General features: G+C 39.3%; 1 protein-coding gene across 3 annotated transcripts in view; it reads right to left on the reverse strand.

The window, feature by feature from the left end:
* NRF1 (nuclear respiratory factor 1) overlaps nucleotides 1-22202 on the reverse strand; it is a 131726-nt gene that overhangs the window by 77402 nt on the left and 32122 nt on the right. For 2 of the 3 annotated variants that reach the window (XM_079785714.1, XM_079785716.1), the window contains exon 2: nucleotides 911-1142. In XM_079785714.1, coding sequence (XP_079641840.1) covers nucleotides 911-1133 — 223 coding nt within the window. In that variant the 5' untranslated portion in view covers nucleotides 1134-1142. The remainder of the gene's footprint in view (nucleotides 1-910; nucleotides 1143-22202) is intronic. The other variant, XM_079785715.1, reaches the window with a different exon arrangement.

Genomic DNA, 22202 nt, shown 5'->3' on the forward strand with positions numbered 1-22202 from the left:
TCAGTAAAGTAATAGCATACAAAATAAATATCCAGAAATCAGTTACATTTTTATACACCAATAATGAACTATCAGAAAAGGAAACTAAGAAAACAATCCCATCCACAATTGCTTAAAAAAGGAAAAAAACAAAACAAAACAAAAAAACAAACCTACACATAGACAACAGTATGGTGATTACCAGAGGGAAAGAGGGGTGGGGTTGGGGGAGGTAGAAGAGGATAAAGGGGGAAGGAATAAATGGTGACAAAGGAGACTTGACATTGGGTGATGAATACACAATACAATATACAGATGATGAAATATAAAACTGTACACCTGAAACTTATGTAATTTCATTAACCAATGTCACCCCAATAAATTCAATAAAAATTTTAAAGAAAGAAATTCAAGTGTTCTAAGAAATTTGCATTATATCTAAAGTGGACACAAGTATCAATACTTTGGCATAAGTAAAGTATGTATGTTATAATTTCTAGGAGTACCCCTAATAGCAAAAGTATATATAACCTACAAACTAACAAGAGAAAAATAAAAATTTCAGTCACTCTAAAAGGAAAAGAAAACACAGAACAAGTGAGATAAAGAGAAAGCATACAGTAAACACGATCAATTTGAACTTAAATATACCAGTGATTACATTTAATATAAATGGACTAAATGCTTCAGTTCAAAGTCAAAAGATCGTTAGAATGGATGAAAATAAAAAACCAAGTCATATCACCTATAGTATATGATTCTAGGACTTAAGTCTCAGTATGGCACTGGCACAAAATCCAAGGCTTAAAACAAAATCGTGAAGATGCGATATGAAGATAAATGTGAGAGTGCCTACATTCTAGGCTCTTCCAGATATGCAGGGTACCAGGTTAAGCAAAAAATAAAGAACTTCCAATACCAACAACATTACCTGCAGCAGCCAGATGGGCTGTTACCTCGTCGGCAGCTGTGGAGTTGAGTATGTCGGAATCATCATAAGAGGTGTCCTCTGGTGAGGAAGGCGAGTCTTCATCAGCACTCAGCATACTGTGTTCAGTGTAGGTAGCCACATGGACCTGCTGTACTTGTTGGGCCACTGCATGGGCTTCTATGGTAGCCATGTGTTCAGTTTGGGTCACTCCGTGCTCCTCCATGTAGATCTACTGTCAGAAAAAAAGGCAAAGAATAGAATTCAGTGTGTAATGTAACACTATACTTAAAGCAAGTGATAGTTTCCCTTTGATTTCACTACATACCTCACCACACCAAGCCATGGGAAATGGGAAGCACCACTCAAATATGACCCAAAAATGTTAGAATATTTTCCTTATATAATACCTTTTGATGGAAATTCACTGCTAATTTTATACCTGAGGTCACAAAACAATAAATACTCCGATACTACATATAACAGTAAGAGACAATTAAATATAACAAAAAAAGATATTTAAAAGATCCCGGTGACTTGGCACTTGACACTATAGACATGAAAACACTTAATAAGTAAATAAAATACTTAACATTTTCTTTGTATTTCACAGACAAATAGGCGTTAAATTCCCACCCCCAAAAAACTGCAATCATTCAAATTGGGTTTTCTGCTTATAAACTGTGCTTCGTGTAAACCCTAAAATGATGCAGTAATTTATAAAGAAGATAAAGGTTTGCTCTTCTACTGCACTTATAATGTTCCCTCTTTCCCCAACAACTACAGAGAAGTGCATTTTCTTTAAAAAAAAAAACAAAAAAAAACACTTTTTTGGAGCATACATACATACATACATAGGATTTAAAATAAAAACAGATTCATATTACACATATTGTTCTATAGTTCGCTTTTTTCTTATTACAGTATACCTGGACATCTGACATGTCAAAACATTCAGATCTACCAGACCTTTCTAAATAGCTGCAGAATACTGCATTGTAAGATGTGCCATAATTATGCAACCAATCACCTACTGATACATGGCAAGGCTGCTGCTTCCAAAGTTTTGTTATTATAAACATCAGTGCAGTAAACATACCTATATATAAAACTTTGCATATTGGTTCCTCAAAAAAACCTTAAAAGAATTACTATATGACTCAGCAATTCCACTCTGGGTCTATATCCAGAAAACATGAAAGCAGTCTCAAAGGGCTATTTATACATAGCCATGTTCATAACAGCAAAATTCACAATAGCCAAAAGGTAGAAGCAACCCAACTATCCACTGATGGATGAATGGATAACAAAATGTGAATATACATACAATGCAATACTATTCAACCTTTAAAAAGAAGAAATACAAACTAGGAATAGAACGAAACTTCCTCAACCTGATTTTTAAAAATCTACAGATAACATCATACCTAACGGTGTGAATTACTACAGTCCCGCCTTTTCTGTGGAGGATACACATCAAGACCCCTTGTGGATCCCTCAAACCATGGGTAGTACTAAACCCTATACTAGTATAAGTTTTTTCCTGTAATTTATAATTAGGCACAGTAAGAGATTAACAAAAATAATAAAATGGAAAAATTATTACACTATAATAAAGTTATGTGAATGTGGTCTCTCTCTCTCCCTCAAATATCTTATTGTACAGTACTCACCCTTCCTTCTTGTGATAATGTGAGATGATAAAATGCCTACAGGATGAGATGAAGTGAGGTGAATGATGTAGACCTTGAGAATCAGTGTCAGGCTACTATTGACCTTCTGATGATACACTGACCTTCTGATGATATGGCAATGTTGCAGTAATCACAAATTTCATATACAAAAATCAATCTATATATATAAAAGCTAAGCAACCATCAGACCAGTTGCTATGATGTGCACTGCGGCTGGCCAACCAGCCCGACTGGGGGGTGACCCGTCCATCCGTCCATCCCTCCTTCCCTCCCCCCTCCCCACTTCCCATTGCCCCTCCCCCCAGCCAGCCCTGCCCACAACTGGCCCACATGGGGCGGGCCAGCCGGACCCCACCTGTGCACGAATTTGTGCACCGGGCCTCTAGTTCCTATATAACAGCAATGCACAAACAGAATTTGAAATTAAAAACACAATACCATTTACATTAGTAACCAAAAAATACTTAGGTATAAATCTAACAAAATATGAACAAGATCTATTTGGAAAAAATAAACTATAAAACTCTGATAAAAGAAATCAAAGAGGCCCCAGCCAGTGTTGCTACGTGATTAGAGTGTTGGCCCAGGCATGGAAGGGTTGCGGGTTCAATTCCGGGTCAAGGGCATGTATGTGGGTTGCTGGTTCTATTCCTCCCTCCCCTCCTCCTTCTCTCCCTCTCTTTCTCTCTCTCTGCCCCTCCCTCCTTTCCACTCTCTCTAAAAATCAATGGAAAAATATCCTCAGATGAGGATTAGCAACAATAAAAAAGAAATCAAAGAAGAAATAAGTCTCATAGTAGGAAGCCTCAATACTACTATCAAGATGTTCTAATTGGATCTACAGATTCAATACAATCCCAATAAAAAATCCCAGCAAGTTATTTTACGGATATTGACAAACTGATTCTAAAGTTTATATGGAGAGGCAAAAGACCCAGAATAGCTAACACAATGTTGAAAAGAACAGAGCCAAAAGACTGACACTACTTGACTTTAAGACTTAAAGCTACAGTAATCAAAGTAGTGTGGTATTGATGAAAGAACAGACAAACAGATCAATGGAACAGAATAAAAACTAAAGGTATAAGCCTTCATAAATACAGTCAACTGATCTTTGACAAAGGAGCAAAGGCAATACATACAATTAACCAAAGACAGTCTCTAACAAATGGTGATAAAATAACTGGACATCCACATGCCAAAAAATGAATCTAGACATAGACTTGACAGTCTTTACAAAAGTAACTCAAAATAGATCATAGACCTAAGTGTAAGATACAAAACTCCTAGATAACATGAGACAATCTAGATGATCATGGGTATGGCAACAACGTTTTAGATACAACACCAAAGGCATGATCCATGAAAAGAAATAACTGACAAGGCTGGACGTCATTAAAATTAGAAACTTCTGCTCTATGAAAGACACTCTATGAAAGAGAATGCATGCATACTCAAGAGTTTACCCCACAAAAAGGCAGCCATATAGATACAGAAATATGACCTTTGTGGCTATAGGTAAAAATATAATTATCTATTCATGCGAAATTCTTTTCTCAACTTATTCTACTCTATTATTAAGGTTTCCTTTTCCTTCTTTGAGGACTTTTAAAGTCCTTTGTTCCTCTGAGTAATTGTTTTCTTAAGCCTTGTCCTGATATCTTTCTTCTTTAGGTCAAATATTTCCATGTAGCTGCCCAACTTTTTACTTTTCTAAGGTCCTTGATTTCTGTTTTATATTCTTGTGCTGTTTCCGATTTCTTTTTTTTGGGGGGGGGGGGCTCTAACTCTTAATTATCTCTTTTCACTCTCACACCACACACATATCATAACTCATCCTTGTAACTCAAGTGATTCTTATCCTTGGAACTATTTGATTATCTCAGGGAGTATTCTGTAGTTCAAAATAAAATTAAATGTAATTACAAAAAGGATGCCACAAATTAAAAAAAGATCTAATAATCGTCTATCTTTTGAAATCCCTTTCTATACTTTCTTTTCTGCCTGAGATCATCTCCCAGCCTTGTAGTTCTGTGTGGCATAATACCTTCATAGATAAACTCACACCCTCATTTCTTCAAAGGAGCTTTGAACAGGTACCTGGTACAATAATAAGCATTTAATATAGAGAGAAAATAAAGAAAACATGATAAAATATTAATTTGGGAAATCTGGGTAACGATAGTTTTTTATACTACTTTTGCAACTTTTCTAAAAGCCTGAAATTATGTCAAAATTTAAAAAAATTAAGGCAAGGTTTCTTTCATATCCTATGTTTGGTGTGTTTCAGAATATACAAGGGAATATATCCTATCTCCCAGATTTGTACATATCTAAAATGCAATTTAACACTATTTAAGTTACACAATTAAAAATAACATATGAGAGAAAGACAACATTAAAATACTATTTTCCATCCATTTCACTGTTCTTCTAGACTAAGAGATGAACTGCTTAGGGCATTTTAGAATTCTGGGTACTTCAAAATTGTTTTTAAATGATTTGGGATTAGATGGCATCTAACTGCTTTTCAAAGGGATTTGTACACTATGCACTTGGCATAATGGATTTCAATTCTTTTCTTCAGAATGCAATTACTGCATAAATCAATAGCTGTCTGCTTCACAGGCTTGTCACTTCTGTCCAGTGCCTCATCTTTCTACCTCACTCCCCATCCCATCCTTCAGCCTCTCTAACCATTTTTATTCAGCACTCTGCGAAAAAGCAAAGGCGAAAGTATTTCAAACTACTTTGAAGCAGAGTGGGATGCTTGTCAATGATGCTTTCCATGTTTTCAAAAAATAATGTATAAAATAGGTTGCCTAAAGCCAGGTATGACTAACATATACACACTGCTGGAGATCATGCCCGCCCGCCCGCCCGCCTGCCCCAAGACATTTTCAGTGATGCCTTTTAGCACTCATCCATGAGGAGTCAGGTTCTCTGGATAGCAAAACTGGAACAGCTAATGGATGAAAACGTATTAGATAATATGATTTTAAAAAACCACACTGGACAGACTATTACTGCATATCCAGAACCCCTAGACGTTATTTAACCTCTAAGTCTCAATTTCAACTCTTTTTAATGAAAAGAAAAAGGTAATTCCTTTACTCAAAAGGACATGAGGATTAAATGAGACCATCCAGATACACAGTGCCCAGCACATACGCTTAATATTATTATAATGCCAGAATTACTATGGCTTTATGATTCTATCCTTCTTAACTTATTACCTGACTATTCTCACAAGGGCTGGGCCTCAATTTCTTCACCTTTAAATTAGACCTCCATCTCTGTGTTTTTTTGTTGTTGTTTTTAGGACAAAAGGTTTTGAGTCAGACATCTAAAATGCGCTTCTTTCTTTCTTTTTTGAATTTACCAAAGTAACATTGGTTAATAAGATTACATAAGTTGCAGGTATACAGCTGCATAATACATTTGTATATTCAATTGTATGCTCACCACACAAAGTCCTGTTTCCTTCCGTCACCATATATATGAACCCCTTTACCCTATTCATCTTCCCCTGTACTCCCTTTCCACTCTGGTAGCCACCATAATGTTGTCTGTGTTCATGAATTTTTTGTTTGTTGCTTTTTTTAAAGTGTTTTTTTTTTAAATATATTTTTATTGGTTTCGAAGAGGAAGGGAGAGGGAGAGATAGAAACATCAATGATGAGAAAGAATCCATTAAACAGCTGCCTCCTGCAGGCCCCACATTGGGGATCGAGCCCACAACCTGGGCATGTGCCCTGTCTGGGAATCGAACTGTGACCTCCTGGTTCATAGGCTGACGCTCAACCATTGAGCCACGCCTGCAGGGCAAATATGTTTTTTTAACTGATTTTAGAGAGAGAGGAAGGGAGAGGGATAGAGAGATAGAAATATTCATGAGAGAGAAACACTGGATCAGCCGCCTCCGCATGCCCCTACTGGGGATGGAGCCTGTAACCCGAGTACGTGCCCTGATGGGGAATTGAACCTGTTGATTCATGGGATAACAATCAACCACTGAGTCACACCAGCTGGGCTGTTTGTTGCTTTTTGTTTTATATCCCACATATAAGTGAAGTCATATGGCTCGTATCCTTTTCTGCCTAAATTATTTCACTTAGCATACTTTAAAGATCCATCAATGTTGTCCCAAATGGCAGTATTTCATCTTTTTGTGGCTGAGTAGTATTCCACTGCATATACGTTCTTTATCCAATCATTGGTCAAAGGACACAAGTTGTTTCCATGTCTTGGTAAAAAGTCCTTTATTATATTAACTCTAACAATTAAGATACAGTTCTCCTAGACATAAAACAAAGAAACTACAGGCAACCAACATCTCTAGCATCATTTCCTGATAGTGCACAAAATGGAGAACATAGACCTGACAGTGATTCTTCTGAACAGATGTAAAAAACAAAATAAAAGCACCAGCAACACAGTATTCTAAACACCACACCAAATTAAAAAGGCATATCTGTCTATCACCTGGAGCCAGTGATGGTCAGCAGATTAGTCAACACTAATGTAACATGGTAACAAGTTTACTAAAATCTCTTTCTTAGCCTGGATCATCATCTGGGGATGTAACATGTGCTTTATCTGAAGGTTCTTCTTTATTATATGAACTATAAAGGGGGGTGCATTGTGGTTCAGAGAAGTCTCTGCTTTTGCCATTCCAGGGCAGTAAGAGTGGGACTGAAAGATAGTGGAAGAGAGCACAGAAAAATCGGATTTTCTTGTCTCAGCACCCCGGTAGTTGAAGTTCATAATACCGGGGGAGCTTCGGGAATTTGGATAAAATATCCAAGAGACTTAAATTTAGTCTAATCCACACATAATAGATGAGATTAAGTATAGAGAGTAATTTAAAAATCAAAGTAGGAAAAGGCAGGTCAGGAAATCTAATCAAGGTATAACTAAATGTAAAAGAAAGCATTAGTCTAATCAATGATATTATCATATCAAAAGAAAAGCTGCAAGAACTGCCTAAGGGAAAGTCTCAGAGCAAGACTGTATCTATAGTCCAAACAGAAACAGAAAAACCCAATTTACATTCCCAGACACGTCCAGAATCTAAACTTTTTAACTAAGACAGAAATTTTACTAAGCAGAACACTTTTTCAAAAAAGCTAAAAATAGGATTTGATTTTTGGGGGACATAGGGTAATGGGTCAAAATCTCACCAAAGCAGGAAAAATAGAAAACAATTGCACAAGAAAGTCAAAGTGAAAACGGAAGCAAGGTAAAGCGTGGTGTAATTCTGAGTAATAAATGGTACTTAAAATAAGAAGAACCCATTTGACCATCCTAGGAATATTCTCTTTCAAATAGCCCAAGGGAGCTATTGGCCTTGCAGAGAAAAAATATATCCTCCTCCTATACCACTGGGCTCTCTCTACAGAGCAAAAGCCATATAGTCATGTATGCAGTTTATTGTTTTCCATTTTCAGATTCCAACTATAGATAAAAATATGGAAAATCAAACAGAATATAAAAAAGAATGTAAAAGTTATGAACTATGACAATGCAGAAGCAAAGATAAGGCTGAAAGAAATGAGGATGTAGGAGACGGGTGGAGAGGTGGACAATGGTGAGGAGCACTACCACCCTATCTTTACACAGTGATGGGAGTCAGGGATACTATCAAGAAGAGATGGAAGAACTTAGTATTATCTTATTTAATAAAAGCACAGTATGCAAATTGTCCCTTTGATCGGAGTTCGACCAGGGGCGGGGCTGGCTGGGGGAAGGGAGGTAGTACCTGGCCAGCAGCCACTAGGGACCCTACCAGTGCACGAATTTTGTGCACTGGGCCTCTAGTTATAATATAATTATCAAAAATAGAGGAGACAGAAAGGTAATCCTTATTTACAAGGAAGTAAAAAATACCCAAGTTTGATAAATCAAGAAAAGATGGTATAGACATATTACTTAGAGTTATGCAGAAGTTGTTTCATAACACTATAAACAAAATAAACTATAATAAAAAACAAAGAAATTGTCTCTTAAAAAGTGGGAAGGGGGTAGTGGAAGAATGTGGCAAAAGACTGATTTTTATTCTAAGCCCTTCTATTTGATCTTTTATCATATGAATACATTACTTTGACTTTTAACAAAATGAACTTTAAAAGCCAATAATTATAATATCCCTTTGAAACTTGAAACTAATGATGTTAGAGCAACTGTCATTAGAAAAATCAAGTCCCTTTCTTATGCTAAGAACCAAGAGAATAGCACTGCTCAGGTTTAGAAATAGTTTTTCCTTAAGTAAATGAACAAATAAAACTGAAACAGACTCTCAGACACAGAGATCAGACTGCTGGTTGCCATAGGGGAGGGGGGACTTGGGGACTGGATGAAAATGGTGAAGGGACAGTCAAGGGGATGCAAAGTACAGCATAGGGAATCCTATATAATAAAAGAGTAATATGCAAATTAACCATCACTATGCCACACCCACCCGCCAATCAGGAGCAATTATGCAAATTAACCCAACCAAGATGGCTGCGGCCATGGAGAGAGCAGGAGGGAGGCTTGTGTTTCCCCGGCGATAGAGGAAGCCAAGCTTTCTGCACACCCTGGCTGGCACAGGTCTCTGATTAAGGCTACAAAGTTTCAATTATAAAAGATAAATCCTAACAAAAATGGCAGCAGCCACGGAGCTGGAGAGCAGGCTAGGGTTGCCCCCGGCAATGGAAAAAGCCAAGCTTTCCACCTGCCCTGGCCAGCCTAGGCCTCCACTCCAGGCTACAGAGTTTCAATTATAGAAGATAAATAAATCCCAGATACCAGGGCCTCCCCTTGGGTCGCCGGGGGGCATGGCCGGCCTGCAAACCACCACAAGCCCCTCGCCCAGGCCGCCCCATGCCCCAAGGGAACCCCCACCCTGATCTGGGACACCCTTCAGGGCAAACCAGCTGGCCCCCACCCATTCAACAGGCCTCTACCCTATCTAATAAAAGAGTAATATGCAGATTGACCATCACTCCAACACACAAGATTAAGATAGCTGCTCCCATGTGGTCAAAGATCCTGCCCCCATGTGGACACAAGATGGCCAGCAGGGGAGGGCAGTTGGGAGGGACCAGGCCTGCAAGGGAGGGCAGTTGGGGCAATCAAGCCTGCAGGGGAGGGCAGTTAGGGATGACCAGGCCGGCAGAGGAGGGAAGTTGGGGGCAAACAGGCTGGCAGGGGAGTAGTTAGACATCAATCAGACTGGCAGGGGAGTGGTTAAGGGGTGATCAGGCTGGCAGGCAGGTGAGCCAGCAGTCCTGGATTGTGAGAGGGATGTCCGACTGCCCCAAATGGGCAGTCGGACATCTCTCGAGGGGTCCTAGATTAGAGAGGGTGCAGGCTGGGCTGAGGGACACCCCCCTCCCCGTGCACAAATTTTGTGCACCGTGCCTCTAGTATAGTCAATAATATCGTAATAACCATGTGTGGTGCCAGGTGGGTACTGAAAATATCAGGGGTAACACTTTGTGAAGTGTGCTACATACCTGAAAATAGTAAAAAATAATACTAAATGTAAACTATAATAAAAAAGATTAATATATCACACACACAAAAAAAAAATTGGTTAAAAGAAAAGAAATAGTTTTGCCTTGAGTAAGATTAATTTACTAATTTGGAGCATCTGAAAATAACAAAATTTTGTATGGCTGCAATTACATAATAGTTTTCATTTAAATATGTTGATGAAATTTATAAATATTCATTAACATTAATAACAGCCCAAGAATCCAGTTAATAATTACCCTAATAAAGAGGGAATGCTGCCGAAACCGGTTTGGCTCAGTGGATAGAGCGTCGGCCTGCGGACTCAAGGGTCCCAAGTTCGATTCCGGTCAAGGGCATGTACCTTGGTTGCGGGCACATCCCCAGTAGGGGGTGTGCAAGAGGCAGTTGATCAATGTTTCTCTCTCATCGATGTTTCTAACTCTCTATCCCTCTCTCTTCCTCTCTGTAAAAAAATCAATAAAATATTTTTTTTAAAAAAAGAGGAAATGCTAATTGACCCTCACACCATCCCAAAGATGCAGGCGCCCACAGCCAATAAGGAGGGAATATGCTAAGTGACTGTCACACCCTCAGAGATGGAAGCGCCCACAGCCAATAAGGAGGAAATATGTTAATTGATTGTCACACCCTCAAAGATGGCAGCGCCCACAGCCACAAGATGGCGGCGCCCAGTCCCCTCAGCCCCGCCAGGGTGGCAGGTGCACGACAAGGCCAGGCGCGTCCCCAGGAGGGCCTGGCCTTGCCACGCGTCTGCCTCTGGAGTCCCCCAGTCCCCTCAGCCCCACAGCCTCCTAGGGCTGGCCCGAGGCACAGGCAAGCCTCGGATGGCGGCTGCCCAGCTGCCCAGGACCACCCGAGGCTCAGGTAACCAGGGCCAGCCGAGGCTTGCGCTGCTGGCAGTGGCAGTGGCAGCAGCAGACATGTGATGGGGGCGTCACCTTCCCCTGACTGCCGGGTCACCTCCCGCCCCTGAGTGCTCTCAGACTGTGAGAGGGGGCAGGCCGGGCTGAGGGACCCCCCCCACTCCAGCGCATTTTACATAATATGTGAGAAAAACAAGCTTAACCACACAACTTCATAATGACTTAAGGACGAGTGGAGGTTTTGTGAAAACAATATTGTAAGCTCATTGAAGGCAGGGCTTGTGTCCATAAAATCTCTAAGAATAGGAGCTATGATAATTTGCTCTTTGCTAAATGCTTGGAGGTAATTGATTGCAATTCTCATCACTAAAGCTAAAATCCAGGCAATAACAATTTCTTCCCCTATAAGGTTGTGCTGGCTATTCATCTCTTGTCTCTTTTCTTGATCTGAACTGCTCTACATCCAGCTCTGGGCTTGGTCAGCTAACCTTGTTTAGCAAATTTGCCTGCCAGCTTCCAGCTATGCTTTAGCAAGGGGCGGCAACATGGTGAGATGAAAAGAGGAGGGAGAAGGGATTTCCTTGCTGTTTTCATTCTTCAGTGTTGCTCCAGCTGTGCCCCTCTCTCCCCTGGTAGCTGAGCAACAGCTGCATGGCATCCCACTCAGAAGTCAGAATACCAGCTGTGTGGAGCCACCTCTGAGCTCCCAGATTCCTCTGTTCCCCCAGCCCTGGTAGCTGCTTCCTCAAGTTATTAATATTCAGATTACATCAGTGTCTACTTTTTGCTTTCAGTCTTCAACCTGTATAACCAATTCCCAGAATTACATTCTTTGAAATACCTCCTATGGTTTACTAGGCTCTGACTGATACAAAGGGAAGAAAAAAATGCACCCTCATCAGATATTACTCAGAGTGCTGGTAAGCAGTAAAATTTTATATTGATTTGTATATGCCAATACTATAAAATGTATTGACATTTTATACTGTCAATAAAGTGACTCTAAGGGCATTTTTATAAGACCATCACTAGGGGTTCTGTTTCCATACACTGATGGAAGTTGAATTAAAAATCCTGAGTTTGATGAATCATTAAAATGAGACTGTTAGAGGGTATAAAATGCCTCATGAAGAGAGAAAGGGGCCTGGCCAGTGTGGCTCAGTGGTTGAGTGTTGACCTATGAACCAGGAGGTCATGGTTTAATTCCTGGTCAGGGCACATGCCCGGGTTGTGGGCTTGATCCTCAATAGGGGGAGTGTAGGAAAGCACAGGGAATTTCTCTTTTTTATCATTGATGTTTCTATCTCTCTCCCTTCCTTTCTGAAACAAATGAAAAAATATATTTTAAAAAAAAGACAAATCGATTTAAAAGAGAAAGAGAAATAGGACACTTAGAAGTGAGAAGAAGGTACAGACAATAAACACAGACTATCTCTTTGAGTCTATCTTACCTATACTTTAAGTAAAGTACTTAATAATAAGTCTAATTAATTCCAGTAAACCTTAAACCTGCTATCACAGTAATATAATAAATGTATTTTTACAGAAATAGCAATAACAGTCACAAAAATATTTGTCATCTACTTCAATGAATTGACTAGATTAGGTGCTTGAATAAACTAAAGAATATGTGGTAGCAATGGCAGTGTTGATCTATCATTCTAATTTCTTTTTTAAAATATATGCCCTAGCTGGTTTGGCTCAGTAGCTAGAGTGTCGTTGGCCTGCGGACTGAAGGGTCCTGGGTTCGATACAGGTCAAGGGCACATGCCTGGGTTGTGGGCTCGATCCCCACTAGGGGGCATGCAGGAGGCAGCTGATCAATGATTCTCTCCCATCATTGATGTTTCTCTCTCCCTCTCCCTTCCTCTCTAAAATTAATAAAAATATTTTTAAAAAGTAAAGTATACATGTATATTCTTAAAATTTTAAATCCTCTCCCGGGATATGTTTATTGATTTTGAGAGAGAGAGAGACATTGATTGGTTGCCTCCAAATTGCGCCCCAACTGGGGATCAAACCCGCAATCTTTTCGTGTATGGGATGATGTTCCAACCAACGGAGGCACCTCGCCAGGGCTATCACTCTAAGTTCTTGGCAGACTATGCAGATCTAGGCACATCTACTTGAAATTCAATAATGGGTATTAATTCTAATTTCCAGTGTGGCTTGCAGCAATTTAGAGTTATTATTTTTTCTTATTATATAACTGGATCCAACGTGAACAAGGGTATGTAAAGTCTCCTCTCCATTTCACCTCATACCTGCTTAAAGGTTATTCTTATTTCTACAGCAGGGAGTCAGAGTATTGGGTTCATATCCTTGCCCCGCCACTCACTAGCACCTCAGACAAGTTTCACTTTTCTATGCCTTAGTTTTATCATCACACAAATGGGAAGAATAACAGAACCTACTTAAGAATTATTGTGAGGCCCTAACCAGTTTGGCTCAGTGGATAGAGTGTCGGCCTGCGGACTCAAGGGTCCCAGGTTCGATTCCGGTCAAGGGCATGTACCTTGGTTGTGGGTACATCCCCAGTAAGGGGTGTGCAGGAGGCAGCTGATTGATGTTTCTCTCTCATCGATGTTTCTAACTCTCTCTCCCTCTCTGTAAAAAATCAATAAGATATATTTTTAAAAAAGAATTATTGTGAGGATCATATATGTACAAGGGCTTAAAATGAAATATGGTATATAATAAGTGTCAGATTAAGTGTAACCTGTTGTTGTTGTTGTTGTTGTTGTTATTCCACATAAAAGGATAGGTAAAGCATAGAAATGCCCAAAGGAAAGTTACATGATTTAGTTTTACATTGGGGAAAAAAAATGTTAATAAGATCACAAACTAGGAGTTTTGACCATATTAGATGTCAAAAGGTAGTTCTTGACCTTTTCCAAATTATGGACCTTTTTGAGGATATGTGAAAGTTACAGATCTCCTCCCTAGAAAAATGCATATACCGACAAAATTTTCTAAAATATTTCAATGTTCTTAGACTCAAATCATAAAAAGATTATTTCATGATGATATAGCTATACTACAGATGAAACACTAGAGGGTGCCACAACAACAAAAAATATAAAGAAAGCACAGGGAATTTCAGGTTACATCAAATTCAACTGGAACAAACATCCTTCCATATAAAATAGGTGAATTTACTTCACCAAATGCTTTAAAATACATCAATTCTTCTATAGGTTTTAGATCAGCACTGATCTAAATTTCTGTGATAACAGACATGTTCTAAATTTATACTGTCCAAAACAATAGCCAAAAACCACATGTGGCTACTAACCACATGAAATGTGACAACTATGACTAAAGGAATAAAAAATTTAATCTTATTTAGTTTTAGTTAATTTTATTTGTTGTTTTTTGTTAATCCTCATCCAAAGATATTTTTCCATTGATTTTTAGAGAGAGTGGAAGGGAGAGGGGGAGACAGAGAAACATAGATGTGAAAGAGACACATCTCATGCTCCCCAACCAGAGCTTGACCAGAACTGGACCTGAACACTTCAGTCTGTGGGCCCACACTCTATCCACTGAGCCAAACTGGCGAGGGCTAGTTTTAGTTAATTTTAATTTTAATGGTCACATATGGTTGTAGCTCCCACAGTGAACAGTATAGTTCTACATTTTAAGTTTTGAAATGACTTGCTTCTAATCACAGGCCATTATATATCATTGCTAAAGAAATTTCCAATAGTGTAGGTTCACACAATAATTCAGATCAATCTGTCCACTGTGAAAATTCAACATTGCAAAGACAGAAGGACTGTCACTGTCTCTCCCATGCCCCACTGGTGTTCACAATAAAGAAAGGTAAAGCTTTCTTTTATTCATTGTAGAAGACCCTACTGACCCAATTCCCTAATTGTGTTTCTTAAGTCCCTGGGTTATATGAGCTTTAAAAAATAAGTGCATCCCTCACTGGTTTGGCTCGGTGGATACAGCGTCGGCCTGCAGACTCCAGGGTCCCAGGTTCAATTCCGGTCAAGGGCATGTACCTTGGTTGCGGGCACATCCCCAACAGGGGGTGTGCAGGAGGCAGCTGATGGATGTTTCTCTCTCATCGATGTTTCTCTCTCTCCCTCTCCCTTCCTCTCTGTAAAAATAAAATATATTTTAAAAAATAAAATAAGTGCAGCCCAGATGGTGTGGCTCAGTGGTTGAGCATCGACCAGGAGGTCAAGGTTCGATTCCCAGTCAGGATACATGTCTGGGTTGCAGGCTCGATCCCCAGTGTGAGGTGTGCAGGAGGCAGCCAATCCATGATTCTCTCTCATCATTGATATTTCTTTCTCCCTTTCTCTCTGAAATCAATAAAAATATTTTAAAAAATAAGTACAAATTAATAAAGTTAAATAAGAAAGCTTTTGCCATTTAAAAAAGGAAAACACACACATATATTCTAGTGATAATCACCAAGGCTAAGGGAAAGACATCAAATAGATAGCATAAAGGAGAAGACAGAGTCTTCAGCCAGGTGCCAGAATTGAAGAAGAAAACCATAAACAGAGGCAACAGCTTATAAAAGCACACAGCTTAGTAAGGGGGCATCAAGAACACCCAGACAGCAGACTCAGAAGTCTGGGAACCAAAGGAACACAGCCCTTGGCTGCCTCTACACCAGATTATTTTCTTTCTTTTTTTATTACACCTGTGGGGCATGAAGGCAGGGGGGGGGGGGGCGGGGACGGGGGGACGACATCAATTGGCTGCCTCCTGTACACCCCCTACTGAGGACTGAACCTGAAACATGTGCCTGAAACCAGGAATCTAACAGGCGTCCTTTTGGTGCATGGGATGATGCTCAGCCAACCGAGCCACACTAGCCAGGGCAGATTCTTTCTTTGCACTGCAATCTAGTCAGCTGACAATAGGCTAATGTTGACCCAACTGTTAAAGAGAAAACTACTCTATCCACACTGAACAATACCTTACAGCTTACAAACCTGGTATATCTGGCACAGTACCCTGAATTGAGAAGGTACCTAATTAATGTTAATGGCAATGATAAAAAGGATTAGAAAGTACATCCTCAAATATTCAGATACTTATTAACAGCTACAAATATCAATAAAAAGCAGGTGAGCTGCTGAAGCCATCCCTGTATTAAAACATGATGATAGGAAGTTTAGTAAACCCAGGCATTAATTTGCAAATGGGTCAGAATGCAGCTGGCTCTTTTTGGAGAAAAATCATTTGTCCACAGCTGCTCCCCAAATTAACAAAAATCAAATAAGTAGTTGTCATGTGATAGCAGGATTAGAGGCTGCCTCAATTTCCATTAAGAAAAAATAACATAAATTGCCACAAGCCCCACCCCTCAGTCTCAGACAAGCACAAAGGACACTTTTATTCAGATCTGCTTACTGTGAAATATAGCATTGCTGCCTGCTTCTACAGTGGGCCTCAATCCTGCCGGATCTGTCATTACACAACCAACGTTCAGTTAAGGCTTTTTCTTAGATTCTGGCAGACAGTTCAATGCATGATTTTTCTCTTCTGAGATAACTGAAATTGTCTCTGGATAAAATTATGAAGGTATAAGAGTCAATACTACTAATCTATAAATCTCTATGATTCTATCTTCCTCTCATTCCACAAATATTTACTGAATTCTTATCAGATACTGCTAGTTTATTTTAGCACTAACATTCCAAGAAAAACTGACTGGCAACTCTAATTTTTTTATTTTTAGTTTAAAAGTTTTATTATCATAGAAGTGACACATGTTCTTTTTGAATAACTGAGAAAATACAAGTAAGAAAAAACAAAAAAGAAACATAAACCACCACCCAAGATGGCCACATTACGAAGTTAACAATTTGGTGTATACATTATGGGTCTAGCCTCCCCCTCCACCCACCAAGTTTCTTATATAGTGGTGGCTGTTGTTTAAAACAAAAGTGAGGCTACAGTGTATATGCTATTTTATAAATATTTTAATGTGATAAATAATTAAAATGTTCACATCATTTTTTAAATGTTTACAGAGCATTCCCTGTAAAAGTATACAGTACTTATTTTACTAATTCCCAAAAGTCACTCATTTAGGTTGTTTTCAATTTTTCACTATTATAAACAGCACTGAAGTAATTCTGTTATTTAATAAACATCTGTCACCTAAATGAGTAAATGAATGGTTTACTAAGCTAAGTCTTTATTTACACATACCCGCTATTTCCTTAGCATTAAAAGGCCATAAAACTTTGAGTAATCATACAGTTATGATCTGGACTTGCTATTATGGCAAGCATAGAAAGGTAATGCAGTAAAAACAGCAATCTAAACATAAAGACAAAGACATAATACTTAGTGGTGGACAGAGGGCAGAATAAAAGTCTTAACCTTGACAATAAAAGGATAGTTCCTAGAAAGTGAAATATAGAAAGAGGGAAGTAGGTGCACTTATAACCTCATTTTACAAAATTACAAGTTGAGACTGTATTGAAAGTTGATGAATCAAAATATAAAAGTTTAGGAGCACCTGAGATCTTGCTCCCCAACACTGTTCTCAGTTTGGCTCAAATAAAGGCTTATAAAAATTCTTTTAAAAAAAAATTTTAATAACAGTTTACCATTTAAAATTATAAAGAAAAGTCATAAAAAACTATTAAAAAGAATATAAATATCAAAAAAGGGAGATGGAGAAAAGAGAGGGTAGAAAAATGTCAGTTAAATCAGTTAAATTCTTATTTTTCATATAAAAAGTTCAGATACTGTTGATCTAAAGTGAAAATTCTGTTGATAAATAAGGAACAGAAGTTTACACATATTAATTGTGAAGTCTCATGGAATTAACTCCACGAGAAGCTAAAAACAGAAATAGTAAAATAGTTTTTAAAGGTTGACTCTGGACTGTAGGGACTAAGGATGGGAAGGAAAGAGATGAGGCAGGAAATAAGATTTTTTCATCAAAGGCTCTCTTTCTTCTTTGTGATTTGTTAAGAAGCACAAATAATATCCTGATGAAGGCTGCCTAAAAAATCTGTAACTATTCACTTTGGCTTCCCTAACTATATCCTCTTATCCTGAAAACTAGTCAGACCCAACTGCCTCCAGATCTATACTTTAACAAGAGGCAAATTTAAAATACCTAAGACCTTGGAGACAAATAGTCTGATTTCATTGTACAGATTAAGTTGAGACCTAGAAAGACTGAGTTAACCAAAGTCACATCTCTAGTTGTGGCAAAACCAAAACTTGAGCCCACATCTCATGCCTTCCAATCAAGTACTCCATCTTCTCCATCACAGACCCACCCACTCTGTCCTAAAGCACAGTCTCTATAACCATTATTGGCTTAGACTTCTTAACTGCTATCCTACACTATCATGTGTATGTCTTTAAGCCAAAATTTGGGTTTTACTGAGGATCCAGTGAATTAGGATTATCCTATATAATAGAGGTAATATGCAAATTGACCCTCACACCCTCACAAGATGGCTGCCTATGACCAGGCCAGTAGAGGGTTAGTGAAGGACAACCAAATGACTGAACAAGCAGGCTCTGTGGGGCAACCAGGCCGGCAGGGGGGTTAGTGAAGGACAACCAAATGACTGAACAAGCAGGCTGCATGGGGCGACTGAACAAGCAGGCTGCATGGGGCGACCAGGCGGCAAGGGGGGCAGTTAGGGCAACAAGGCAGGCAGGCGAGCGATTAGGAGCCAGTGGTCCAGGATTGTGATAGGGCAGTCGGACATCCCCTGAGGGGTCCCAGGTTGGAGAGGGTGCAGGCTGGACTGAGAGGACCCCCCCCCCCCCCGCCCCCGCGCCGCGTGCACCGTGCCTCTAATAAAATAATATGCACATTGAATTGATTTTTCAAACTGCACCTGCAGTCACCCATCCTAGTCCCTATTACATGTCTCCTGCTCCCCCCACCATCACAGTCTTAGAGGACATAGCTACTTTGAGGACTGGTTCCTACAAACTGAGGGTCCTGACAGCATGCTTCCCCACTATAGAAACAAATGCAATTCATGAAATTCCCAAAACAACCTTTTTGAAGCTACAGTCTTCTGTGAACATCAGGGCAGTCAACTGATTTCATGTTTTTCTTCATCCATAACAAATAATTTAGCTAATTACCCACTCGCACTTTCAGTAGATACAAAGGGAACAAAATTGTTTAACAACAACAAAAAAAGGTCAAGGATGCCCTAGCCAGTTTTTCTCAGTAGTTAGAGCATCTGCCCATAGACTGAAGGGTCTCAGGTTCAATTCCAGTCAAGGTCAAGAATACTTCTATTTGCCGAAACTGGTTTGGCTCAATGGATAGAGCGTTGGCCTTCGGACTCAAGGGTCCCAGGTTCGATTCCAGTCAAGGGCATATACCTTGGTTGCGGGCACATCCCCAGTAGGGGGTGTGCAGGAGGCAGCTGATCGATGTTTCTCTCCCATCGATGTTTCTAACTCTCTATCCCTCTCTCTTCCTCCCTGTAAAAAATCAATAAAATATATTTTAAAAAAAAAAGAATACCTCTATTGCAGGCTTGATCCCTGGCCCTAGACAGGGTGTGTGTGGGAGGCAACCAATCAATGTGTCTCTCTCACTGTCTCTCCCCCTCACTTCTACTCTCTCAAAAAAAAAAATCAATGGGGAAAAAAATCCTCAGGTGAGGATTAACAACAAAAAAGACAAGGAGCTGACTTTTAGGAAAATAGAGAATTGTGCATACAACTTTTATGATTGCAATCATTATACTATTTTATAAAAATTATTTTAAATAGTATGAAAGTCCCTATTATTTGTAAATTACTTACATAAATTATTATTTATATAAACTTAGAAATAAAAAACACACAAAAATGAAGGCCAATCACTGGAAATCAAGTATATGCAGAAGAGTCAAGATCTAACAACCAAAACCTCTGTATTTACAGTGCTCTATTTTCCACAAATTTTGCACAATATATGGATAGGATAGTGTATTCGTTAATTTAAAATAAGTAATGCTGATTGTTTAAAAGCATGCTTTCTCACACATGGAGTGGAGCATAAGAAGATCAGTGGCAACAGCAATAGTAATACAGATGAGACGGGAGCCTAACACTCATCATTTTATGGTTTACTTCCTGTGTCTTACTCCCTCTGACCCACTGTGAAACTAAGAGCAAAGGAACACACACATACAGTGTGGTAGTAGCAGTATTAGTTGAGGCTATTTTATTTTTAAAAAGTTAAACAAGCCGAAACCGGTTTGGCTCAGTGGATAGAGCGTCGGCCTGCGGACTGAAGGGTCCCAGGTTCGATTCCGGTCAGGGGCATGTGCCTTGGTTGCGGGCACATCCCCAGTGGGCGTTGTGCAAGAGGCAGCTGATCGATGTTTCTCTATCATTGATGTTTCTAACTCTCTGTCCCTCTCTCTTCCTCTCTGTGAAAAATCAATAAAATATATATATATAAAAAAAAAGTTAAACAATGTATATGAAAGCATTGTATAACTGCAACATATTACAGAAACAGAAGGCATTATTTTATTTATTGTAGAGCAAGAAAGTGAGGCAGAAGAGGAAATGATTAGTTGAGTTTGTTCACACAACCATCCATCCAGCACTTGAGTGCCAGATTATAAGGATAGAACTAAAAGCAGCCACAGGTCTGGTCAAAGAAAAACCATGTAAACCAAAGCAGCCCCTCATACCTGTTTTGTTTGGTCCACACTGTTTTTTATGTGTTTGGTTTTTAAATGTGGACTACTGACATTTAGCATAGAAGTTCTAAATTTCTGACTTCTCTTGAAAAGTCAGAAAGATGTGGGAACACCAGGAAGCAGTAAGTACTGTTAAGAGCTTGGGATCCAGAGCCAGTTCTGCCATTTTGCTAGTTTCATGTTACTTAACTTCTCTGTGTCTGTTTCCCATTTATAAACTAGTGGTAATGTGTTAATACCTTCCTCATAGTGCTGATATGAAGATTAAATGAAATGAAATGAAATATTAAGTAAAACACTCAGCAGAGTGCCCCTCCCCAATAAATGGTAATCATTATTATCATTTCAGGTTGGCAACAACTCACTGGTTGGGGGGAGCAGAACAAGTTCTCTTTAGGATGTCCACTCCTGGACTGCCTCACTCATTTACAATGCTTGCTTGGTCCAGCACCACAGGTTGCAAATTCTAATAGCAACAAAGACTGCAATGCAATGTATACAGGCTAAGGAAGATAATTATAGGGAGAGGGTAAGTAATCCAATCAGTCAATGAACCTTTACTGGGGGCCAGGTTCTAGGACAAGATACCTAGTGATGAGCAAATAAGGCAGAGTCCTTAACCTTAAGAACTTCCATTCCGGTGGTGGGAACCATAAGCAAGACATTTCAGGAAGTGACATGTACTATGCAGAAATAAAATAAGGCCATATAATAAAACAGTGGCAGGAGGGGGGAATGGTTTCTGATGAAATATTTGATTTGTGATTTGAGTGGATGAGAAGGCAGCCATGGGAAGAACCTGGTGAAAAGAGGGAGGTGGGAAGGAGACAACATTGGAAAAATCATGTAAGGCCTCTACATGCAGGCCTTGGAAAGGGGTCTGGAGTTTATTCCGGTCAGGAAATATTTTATAGAGTAGCTATTTGAGAGGGGTGGAGTGGAAGTATTAGGAACAGGAAACAGAGCGGCATTATGATCAAGCATGGAGTGCACTAGAGGTTCTGCTTGCAGGAGGTCAGATGGTGGGGTCTTATATGCTATGCAGTTATTTTTATTTTATCTTCTAGCTCAGTGATACTTAATATTATGAAGATCCCTTTATAACAACCAAAACAAATTTAAAAAACACAAAAAATAAACCTCTATTCCATGACAGTTGAATTTATTCAGAAAAACAGATAATAAAAGGGTATGTAATAAATTGGTGTTTTGTGGGGTTTTCTTTTGAAAATTAGTAAGCAATACTTTTGAGAGACAGTATTATCTACTCAGCTGACAGATAACCCATAGATCACAAAAGCCCTCTGTACAACTTCTGGCCACCCTTCCCACTCTGTGCTGCAGGATGGAAGCATTGCTAAAGGTGATGAGTAGCATTCTGCAAACGTTCTAGACGAATGGCCTGGGAAGGACTGAGTCTACCCAGTCAGGTAACTCATTCAATGGTCCATGAGGGAGCACCAATGGTGGCCTCAACTAAGACAGTGGGGAATGGGAAAAGCATATCCTATCTAATAATAGAGTAACATGTAAATTACCATCACTCCGCTAC

Source organism: Cnephaeus nilssonii (genome assembly GCF_951640355.1).
Source record: "Cnephaeus nilssonii genome assembly, chromosome: 12".
Taxonomy (NCBI): domain Eukaryota; kingdom Metazoa; phylum Chordata; class Mammalia; order Chiroptera; family Vespertilionidae; genus Cnephaeus; species Cnephaeus nilssonii.